The sequence below is a fragment of the Triticum dicoccoides genome, chromosome 5B, assembly GCF_002162155.2.
Source record: "Triticum dicoccoides isolate Atlit2015 ecotype Zavitan chromosome 5B, WEW_v2.0, whole genome shotgun sequence".
NCBI classification, from domain to species: Eukaryota; Viridiplantae; Streptophyta; class Magnoliopsida; order Poales; family Poaceae; genus Triticum; species Triticum dicoccoides.
In genome coordinates this window covers 221,090,842-221,101,308 of record NC_041389.1, presented here as the reverse complement: position 1 = coordinate 221,101,308, position 10,467 = coordinate 221,090,842, and the positions used below count along the sequence as shown (strand labels likewise).

Sequence of the window (10,467 nt, the reverse complement as noted above, 5' to 3'; positions counted from 1 at the left end):
ACAAGCGGACTGATGCAGGACGGTGTTGGATGGCAAACTGTGTCCGGACAGCACAGTCCGGACGTATGCATGTGATTTGAGGTTTCGCTTTGGAGATGGCCTTTAGTGTCATAGAGGCTGTAGGTTGAACCAACAGTTGCGCTTATAGAACTTAAAATAAGATATGCGGGGAATATTGTCTATCTATTAACTATTGTGTTGTATTTTGTATTTTCCTCTTCCTATCCTGGTGAGTAAGTTTGGCTTGAATTCTATTTTTCTATTTTAACATTTCCATTTCATCATAGTTCCTGGTATTTTTTTTCTTCAGTATGGATAGCGTGTACTTTGCTACTTTGAGTTTTGTTAGCAACTCACTTAGACATTATTGAATTAGGAGGTATATATAAACATGTTTGTAATAAGATTAAGCTCTTTTTTCTTGTAGACCAGAAATTTGATTAACGGAGTATTTTACAGTGATATTTTTCCTGGAACTTAGTTATCCCTTAGGATGGATTAGATTTTGACTTTGTTTGAGGATGGTCTACTTTTTAGTAAGTATGCAAATGCTATCTTACTTGCAAATTGATTAGTTTCTACCCTGTCCAACCAGATGGCGTTTTGCTTTCCCATGTGCAATGTGGCATATTGATTTTGGCTAAATTTATTCACTTGACCTCCATTAGATGTGTTTACATGAAGCAACAGTTGAGCATTTTGTTTACTTTGTGGGCTAATGTAGCATAGTTTCATGTTAATCTTTCTAGTATCTTCAACCTATTTTTTTGGGTGTTACTAAGTAAATTTCTTAGGAATTATATAATGTCCAAACCTATATCATACCATGGGATTTGTGTGTCCTTTGAAATTGTTTCTTCTCGTTAGTTATAAAAACAAATTTCTTGTATTTGTTCAATTGTGATGTCAGAGGGCAGGCCTGGCGCAGTGGTGAAGTCCTCCCCACTTGTGCCAAGAGGTCCTGGGTTCGAACCAGCCTCTCTGCATTGCACTTTGCAGGGGTAAGACTAGGTTCCTATAATCCCTCCCCAGACCCCACCTTGTGTGGGAGCTTCTATGCACTGGGTCTGTCCTTTTTGTTCAATTGTGATGTCATTGAATATTGAATGTCTAACATGAAGATATGCTTTGTTTATTTGCTTTTTGTTCACTTCTTCTTACAACAGTGTCGCAAGGAAGTTTCCAGACATTGATGCCTTGATGTCACATGCTTACGATACACACAAAGCGGGTTTGAAAACAAAGCATTTAGGTTTTCACAAGGCACTCTGTGTTCTGATGGGGTGGAATTGGCATGTTGCTCCAGACACTTCTAAAGCCTATCAGTCTGTTCCCGCTGAGGAAGTAAATGCCATGAAGAGAGATCTGATGGTATGGCCTCCAGTTGTCCTGATACACAACAGCTCTATCACAAACAAGGCAAAGGTCGCTGAAGCAAAGATTGTGACAATAGAAGAAATCGAAGGTGTACTTGCAGGTTAGTTTGAAGAATATATATGTTATTAGTCTGCCCCTTGTTATTTCTTTTGTTCCCCAAGTATCCAGCCTGGGCCATTCATTTTTTTTATCATGTGCTTTTTCTTGAGATTCCATGGTAATATCAATTGTTGATATAGTACAAACATCTCTCCCCCGTCCCTTTCTTTCTGTAGTCTGACCACTTGTGAGGCAAACTAACTGGTCTACTGATTCTACAACTTCTGACACAATGCATTATGTAGTTCTGAAAAGGAAACCCTCTGTTATGCTTTGACTGCTTTGTTTCTTCTGTTTGAACTATTCAACGTTTCTTATATCATCACCTTGTGTCTCCAGATATTGGTGTTGCATGTGACAAGGCAAAGATAACCCAGGGAAGACCAGCCAATCAGAGTGTGTTTGTGGTCAAGTTCCTACCAACAATATCTGGATTTCAGGAAGCAATGAGAATTCACGATCATTTCAGCTCTGAGAACCACGGCAAGGAAGAACTCCATCAGATACTATGCGAGAAAGGTAAGAGTTCAGTTCCTGCTGACAAACTCGAAGAGCTGCTGTATGCACATATTGCACTGGCTGAAGATCTCGGGTACCTGGACGACGAGACAAAGAAGAGATGCGTCGTCAGGAGCAAGAACGATATCGAGGCCAGGGCAGATGCCACACTGAACTTGGACTCGTGAAGCGACCTAACAAATTTAGATTACGTCAGGTCATCTATATTTCGAACAGTGAAAGCTATACCCCCTTCTGCTTAATCTTTGTGGTTGCTTGTCCAAGTGGCTGAAACCTGAAGAATATTCTACGGTAGTGTATTGAACCTTCATGTCATTATTAAATCTTGTCAATCTTTATGTTCCAGGTTCTTCATCTAAAGTGATTGATTCCTCTTACCTTCCAGTTACGAAGATAGCACATTTATTTGTCATACAATGTGGTACTCCCTCCGTTCATAAATATAAGTCTTTTAGAGATTTCAAATATGGACTACATACAAAGCAAAATGAGTGAATATGGCCATGTTCGAATCATATTGAAATCTCCAAAAAGACTCATATTTAGAAACGGAAGGAGTAGATGTCTCTTGCGTGTTCATACTTAACATGGCCATGTTTGAATCAACTTGTAGCGAACTTGACTTTTGCTATCAGTGTGGTATGACCTGCGGAGCTTAGAGGGGATAGGGAGTCGAGCCTTCTGAGAATTGCACTCAACCTGAACTTTATCTTGGAGTATAAGGTGCGTACGTATGGACCCAAACGCCCTGTACACGCAATTGATCGCACTGCTCGGTTATACCTGGATATAAGCTTTTGTATAAGAGCTGAGATAGTAGTGTAGGTTATTGGTAGAGTTTGCCATATAAGATTTTACCAACAAGCTACCGAACAAGTTGGTGTCGTTCCTCATCTTGACACATTTGGATGCGGTCTTGCATTCCATTGCCACGGATAGGATTTGAAGCTTGAGGGTCTTGATGGTTGTCTAGAAGATGAGAACGTTGCCGAACAAGCTACCGAACAAGTTGGTGTCGTTCCTCATCTTGACACATTTGGATGCGGTCTTGCATTCCATTGCCACGGATAGGATTCGAAGCTTGAGGGTCTTGACGGTTGTCTAGAAGATGAGAATGTTGCCGTATTGTACTTGCGCCTGATGGTAGCTTCGAAGAGTGGCTACTTGAGCGTCTTCTTGAAGATGACGAAGATGATGAGGACTTGCGGTTGGCCATCATTGATCGAAGCTCATCCATTTGTGTAGAAATCTTGGTGTCGAGATAATCTCCGTGTTTCGAGCTTCGGATTGTCGAATGTCGGTGGGATCGATCCGTTCGTTCAAGGCATCATTTGAATCATTCATTGCGTGTTGTAGTCTGAAGTGGTGTAGCTTGGTGACATAGTCATTCACGCCTTCTTGGTCATGAAAGACCGGAGATGTTGCACCTTGCTCCATCACAAGTCTCAAGCAAGTGTAATAGGAAATGAGAAGAACAATACCAAAGTTACCTCTTCTTAAAGTTGAGAATGTGTCTTGTATCACTATGTGGAATGTGAAAGTAGTAGAATTGGCATCGGATCTTGTCACTCACACCTACACAATAAAGCTTATAGAGTGGCTCGATGAGGATTAGTTTCACAAAATCATGCAATAGTTAGCCAAGATATTGAAAATGTTGAAATGATTCACAAATTTAAAATGTGATGTCAATAGATCAATAACAAAGTGTAGAACACGGAACACACACATAGATAGATAAATGGGGCTTGTGCAACCAAGCAATGAGCAAAAGTGATTTTCCACAAATAAGCCACTCTTCACAGGAGAGACGATAGCTAGATTGCTCAAATGGGTAAGATACGTTCTTGTGCACCAATCTGAGAACAATCATGTTGTCTTTCTATTCCATATATGCCATGCAAGTATGTATATAACAAGATTCTAGCACTAGAAGATGTATGATACCCTATGTTTTTAAAGCGTCCCTAAGGCGACGCCTAGGCGACGCCTAGGCGTCGAAGCGCTCCCCCTCCGCTTTGGAAAATCGACCGCTTTGGGCGCCTAGGCGTCCAAAGCGCCCGCCTAGGCGTCGCCTAGGCGCCAAAGCGCCCCCCCTCCCTAAGGCGGTAAGGCGTCGCCTTAAAAACATAGATGATATCATCAGAATGTACACTCCAAGATAAGGTATGATATCAATACGATGTTGGTAATATGATACCAACAAAATGTACACTCCAAAATAAGGTATGATATCAACACGTTGTCGGTATATGCTCAACGCAAATGCTTATAAGGTTTTGTATCTTTTTCTTTTGCTCTAATTTTTTATGCTTCCTTTACCACTATGCTTGATGCATGAGCCAATATGAAAGACAAGTATGTAAGATATGCATGAGAGTGACTTATGACACGCAAGACGATACCAAGATAGTTACACGCAAGACGATACCAAGATAGTTGCACGCAAGACAAGCTATGCGATGACACTGTATCATTGAAGTGTACTAGTAATGTTGCCCCGACAATTCTCAACTCTCTATTCTCAATGGGTAAGATACACAAAAGGCTCAAGTCTATCAATTGTAATGGCAAGGGAAGGTGAATGGTGAAGGAATGGGTACCTTCATTAACACTACCTCTATCGAGGTCGAATGGGTAACCGGCCTTGCTTCTGGTTGTGGTGTCAAAGGATGAAGTGATCGTTTTCGTTGATGAATTCAGTGACAATGGAGAGTGGCGGATGTCTGGTTGCTGGGCCTGTGGCGAAATTGAGGATTTTGAATCTTGCAAATTTGGTGGTAGAAAGAAAAAAAATTGGTGGGACGGTGGTGGAAGGCTAGGGAATGGCGGGGAAAGCCTAGATCCACTCACAACACATCAACTCCATGGATCAAATCGAACAAAGTCTCACAAGAACCAACAAATTGCCAGAAACTGGGTGAGGCTATTTTTGTGGGGATTTAAGAAATTAGGTAAGAACAGATAAAATTTGGCTAGAAAGGTGAGGGGGGAGAACTCCAAGATGTGATCAACCTTGCTCATGATACCAAGAGAATGTAGGGTAGGGGACCCTACATGCCCAATCTTTCACACTTGGAGGTGGATCAAGAGAGACACTCAAGACAAGATCCACTTACACATCCACTAAATAAGCGAACACACAAGAGATCCACAAAGTTACAAGAACAACAAAGAGAAAAGAGAGTAGCCTAGGTAGTTGGAAGTGCAATCATGTCCTTAATCATATTTTGGTGTTGATGACAATATACATATAGGGCACCGCTAGGCATCAGACTATTGATGGTTAGCTTCGTATCAGACCGGTCGATAGCCGTACAATTAGATGGCTAGTTTCCTTTGTGAATTAAATGTTTGATTTGTTGATAACGTGGATTCTGCTGATTCCTAATAATTGTTCACATAATCTACGAATTGTTTTCTAAATCAGCTTCCTAATCTTTGTCCCCACAATCTCTGATTTGTTTCCTAAAACTGCTTCCTTGAATGGCTACAAATCCGACTATTTTTTTGCTTGCATAGTTTCATGGGAAAACAATTTTGCTTCCATGACAAAAAAAATTACATCGAATCGTTCCTCAAAAATTGGAAATTGTTTCTACTAGTTTCACTACTTGCTTCTATATGGGATGTGACAATGTGGCCCTCAAGCTGGCCTTTGGCACAGTTCCTTCCTCCACCTGGTCTTTGGCGCAGTTCCTCAAGGCACACATTATCTTGGCGCCCATGACACAATAGGAGCTTCATATCGGTTTCCTCCCACCGGCTTGAAGAAGTAAATAGTTAATGTGGTGGTGCTTCAGACGGTGCTACAATGCTGTCCAAATTACGTGAAGCAAAATATCATTACAAATGAAGCAATAAAAGGTTTGAATGGAAGCGTATAAGCAAGGTATTTTTGCTGAACTAGTGTGGAAAAACATATGTATCACCGAAGCGCATAATTTAGCATTTCGAAGCAGTAATAAGTTAAATGGAAGCATCACATACTCCGACAAATGGATTGGCAATCATATCATTGTAACTGTCTTAAGCATTAAAGTGTAGGGTTACAAACGACGATAGAGAAACCACTCAAGGAGATATATGCAATGAAATATAAATATGTACCAATTAACAGTTGAATATATACGCATTATTACTGGAATGAAAAGACTAACTACACAACCTGAAGTGCCGATGCAAGAAATGGAAATTATAGAAGTGATGAGATATATGATAAACTATGTCTGTTTAAAAATAAAACAAAAATATACAAAGACTGAAAACCCATATAAATCAAGAAGCATTATTGCATTTCTATATGTACATAAAAATCACGGATGCTCTGAAGCAATGAACTCTACATCTGTACATCTAGGAAACATGGCAAGAGAGTGAAGTTCCATTGCATGGAAGAAATATCTGTACATAAGACACCTAGGAAGTATAGATGCTGACGGTATGAAGAAATAATATGTACACCAAGCAAGCATGCCAATAAATTAAATTCCAACCATACATATGAATAATGGTAGATGCAGCAATACATGGGAAGCTAAGCATGGAAATAGATTTAAATTCCACCGCCCGCAGGAAGCACGAATGCTTGAAGCAAATTTTTTTTTGCTATGACTATATAAAGAAGACATATTGGAAGCACAAAAAATTGAAGATGAAAAATAGCATGCTTGACACTGATATCCGGGTGCAGATATAATCTACAAACGGATCTCAACTACATTAATTGGACGTTTTGTGAGCTTACATCAACTAAAATTCCGCAAATACATGAAATAAAAACAGATTCCACCGCTGGTGAATCTCCTAGCCACATGTCATATCCTTGACGAAGGCCTACACATATGCCTAGATCAGCGACGACGCTGTAGCAAGGTACATATCTGATCAAGTACACATCATCTAGAACGTATTGACACCCAACAAATTCAATGAACCAAGATATGTACTCATATTTCAAACAATCCTCAGGACACAAGTAACATAAATCAACTCCCATTGCAGCAAGATGAGAGGAATCAAACCCTATGTCTATTGAGGATGGAGGAGGGGGCGAATGGGGTTGTCCTGTACGCATGAAGCCCTCCATGACAAATCAAGACGACACACGAGCGCAAAGGATAGGAGGGTGGCGGGGCAGGATCCTAGCGGAGAATCAGGGCAATAAGGAGCTTGTAAGCTCGGCGGCGAGGGGGTCGCCGTCTAATGGCACCCGCAGCAACCTAACGAGGGAACACCACACCAGCGCGAGGGGCGAGGCGATGCACTAGGGCGGGGCGGGATGGCGGTAGAGAAAACCATGGCAGCGAGGGACCTTGCGAGCTCGGCGATGGGGTCGTTGGGAGCAGTCCAGACGAGTGGGGCAAGGAGGTCAGCGGCAGGAGCGATTAATTAGGGATAGGATACGGGCGAGCAATTATTGGGATGGGTTGCCAATATCAGGGTGTTTAATTAGAAAGCATTATTTTAATTGACTTGCACGTATTGGCGGTGGGATCAATTGGATCGACGGCCGACGAATGGTCTGGTGAACGTGTATCAGACATATGATACTAAGTGTTTCCCATATATATATATAGGGCATTAATTACGTTTTCTAAGTGTATACACATGATATTAGTTTGCTTGGCATCATTGTGTAGTGATCATGGACCCATCAAACGAGACTCAAGCATGACGATAACAGGAAAACAAGCATAGCCTTTTTCATTTAATCTCGAGTTACATGGATCCCGCACTATTAAGAGGGATCAAAGGGGTTCGTTCAAGATTTGCTCGAGTCTTCATCTTGCACTGTTATCCTTCACACTCACTGCTCTACAAATATGCCTTACCAATATCACATCTTCAACATCCTACAAAAATAAATGAAGAAAAATCTCATGGAAAAAAATACAACTCTTAGTGCTTTCTGCAGGATCATCCAGACTGCTATCCGGATCATCTGGGCGTTGCCTAGATTGTCTGGACTACGTCCCGATCATCCGGATGTCGCCTGGATCATCCGGATAGTATTCCGGATCGTCTGGATAGAGCTCCAAAACATACCGCGAAAGTTGGTGTTGAAGCCGAGTTGTCCAGGCATCACCCGGATCATCCGGGACTCTATCTGGATCATTCGGCTGTCACCTGTACATCCAGTCCGGATACCTAAAGAGCCATCACATCCAAGCTGGCCCGGACGTTCCGGACTCCATCTCGGACGTCCGGCCAGCCCATGTACACAACTACCTGCGTCAAACATCTGGAGTCCCTCTCGGATGTCCTGACCACGACGACGACGACTTCAATGACGGCGGCGATAGAGCGGACGGCGACGGAGGTCCCGCCGGCCAGGCAGGGCATGCATACGAGGTTACCATCCGGTTTCTCAAAAACTTTGCCATAGAGCGCCTAGTAGTTTACATCCCGTTATCATTTCATAGCAGTAAAAAGGGGATAAGATGAAGTGTTTAACAAAACAATGGTGGGCACTCTACGTCGTTAGTCGGTCGATCTAAGCGAGATCGGTCACACCTCGCTCATACGCGAGCGCCATCTGATCTCTCTAGTGGTGTCCGCTTGATCCAACTCCACACCCTTCCTAAATACAACAGGGGAAATAGTCTGCGATCGCCTACCGCGTTACGCAACATGCGTTTCCTCCTAGATGCCAGCCTGCTCATCAGTCGCCGTCGCCCGCTTGCCTCACCGTCGATGCTCTCCGCCTCGTCATCATCGCTAGTCACAACTTTCCTGGTCATTAGTCGTAGCAGAGCTGTTCATCGGTAGCAGCTTTTAGTCGTTGCCTCGGTTGTAACCTTGATAGTGCCACCATCGCCGGCCAAATCACCACTCCTCATTGGTGGTATCATCGCGCCCCGCTGGCGCCAGCTCCCGCGCAGTCATCTCGTCGCCTAGTTGCAACAACTCGCCTCACCAGTCCTAGGAGTGCGCGTCCCTGATCGCAGAATATCGCCTCACGGGTCCTAACAATGTGCGTAACCGGTAGAAGCACCGCGCCTCGTCGATCTCAGGAACGCATCTCGCCGGTCCCCAAAAACGTACTTCGCCGGTCGCAGCACCGCGTTGCATCCTCCACCGATGGCTCTAGCATTACACCTCGCAAGTTCCGGCACCTCGCCTCGCTGGTTCCAGCACAAGACTCCTGTGTTCGCAATGTGTGGTATGCTATTGCAGCTCCCGGTTGCCGCCGTCGTGGCATGCGAACACCGCGGCCGCAGAGCGTGGTCCACGTCCCGTGGGAGAGGAGCGCTACGACATCGACTGTCAAGGGATGTTTCGTTGATCCTAACAATGGTACTAGGGGGAGTACATGGAATTTCTAATTGAGGGATGTCACGTCAAGAGACTATGGGGTCTTGGAAGCAGATCACACGAACAAGTGATATACCAAGGTTCAGGCCCCCGATGTGGGTAGAAGCCCTACTTTCCGCCTTGCTTTTTTTTCCTCTGATATATGTTGAGATACAAATGATTACAATGTCGAGGAGGATCTGGACGAGACAAGTATCTCGGTGAGATGGCGGAGATTCAGGTGATAATCTTCAGAGATCCTTTCTAGGTGATATAGACTACAATAGTGTGGGAGATGCTCCTCCTCTACGATGCTCCTAATGCCCCTTATTAAGCACAACTTATGGAAGGCATCCATGTCGGTGCATAGGTGTGTAGAGCGTGGAGTCCGACCGTTAAATTGCTTTGTCTTTTCTTCCTTATTCGTAGAGTCCTTCCTTCTTCCGACATGCGATATGGCAGTATTCCTCCTCCTGACGCGATGGCGATCCTTCTGGTGTCTGTGGGGTGTATCGGGCTTTTTGGGGCTCTGTTTTGGCAACGAAGGAAGACATGCCGATACATGATTTAACTTCTCTCGACAACGACCTGGCCGTGAAATCAGGGAGGAGCTGGGCGTGCGACAACTGAGATGTGCATTTTCTTGGCGAGAAAAGAACGAAGATAAGAGGTGAGGGGCATGCCGAAGGAGCCGACACGGTGGGGGACCTCGTCGAATGTCTGACACCGGCTGAGGGAAGCTCAAGGATGGACGTGGGAAAGGCCCTAGCGACCGCTGTTTGTTATGGAAGGAGAGGTAGAGGGAAGATGTGTTTGCCACTTCTTGAATTTGATCTACCGTAGATAGTTTGCAAACTCCTCCTTCCGTAAAGAAATATAAGAGAGTTTAGATCACGTGATCAAAATGCTTTTATATTTCTTTACAGAGGGAGTACTACATACTACCTCTCATAGATTTTCCTTTTGAAACTGAAGTAGAATTTTTAAGCTTGTTGACAAGACATAGAGTAGTGTATATTTGTTTGTATTTAAGATCTGTTTAATAGCCGGACTTTCGCTTATGCCACAAACAATCAAGACACGTAGACGTCAACAGTCAATAAGTCGGCGAGCATCCACCTCCACCAATAGGAGAAGACCATTCGCGCACCGGCGGTTGCCAACACGATTCCACTA

At 43.7% G+C, this 10,467-nt stretch overlaps 1 protein-coding gene across 1 annotated transcript in view; it reads left to right on the top strand.

Moving 5' to 3' along the window:
- Positions 1-2,398, top strand: part of LOC119308130 — a 6,782-nt gene extending 4,384 nt beyond the window's left edge. Inside the window, exons 2-3 of the mRNA XM_037584255.1 lie at positions 1,167-1,477; positions 1,816-2,398. Coding sequence (XP_037440152.1) covers positions 1,167-1,477; positions 1,816-2,162 — 658 coding nt within the window. The 3' untranslated portion in view covers positions 2,163-2,398. The remainder of the gene's footprint in view (positions 1-1,166; positions 1,478-1,815) is intronic.
- The last annotated feature ends 8,069 nt before the right edge of the window (positions 2,399-10,467 follow it).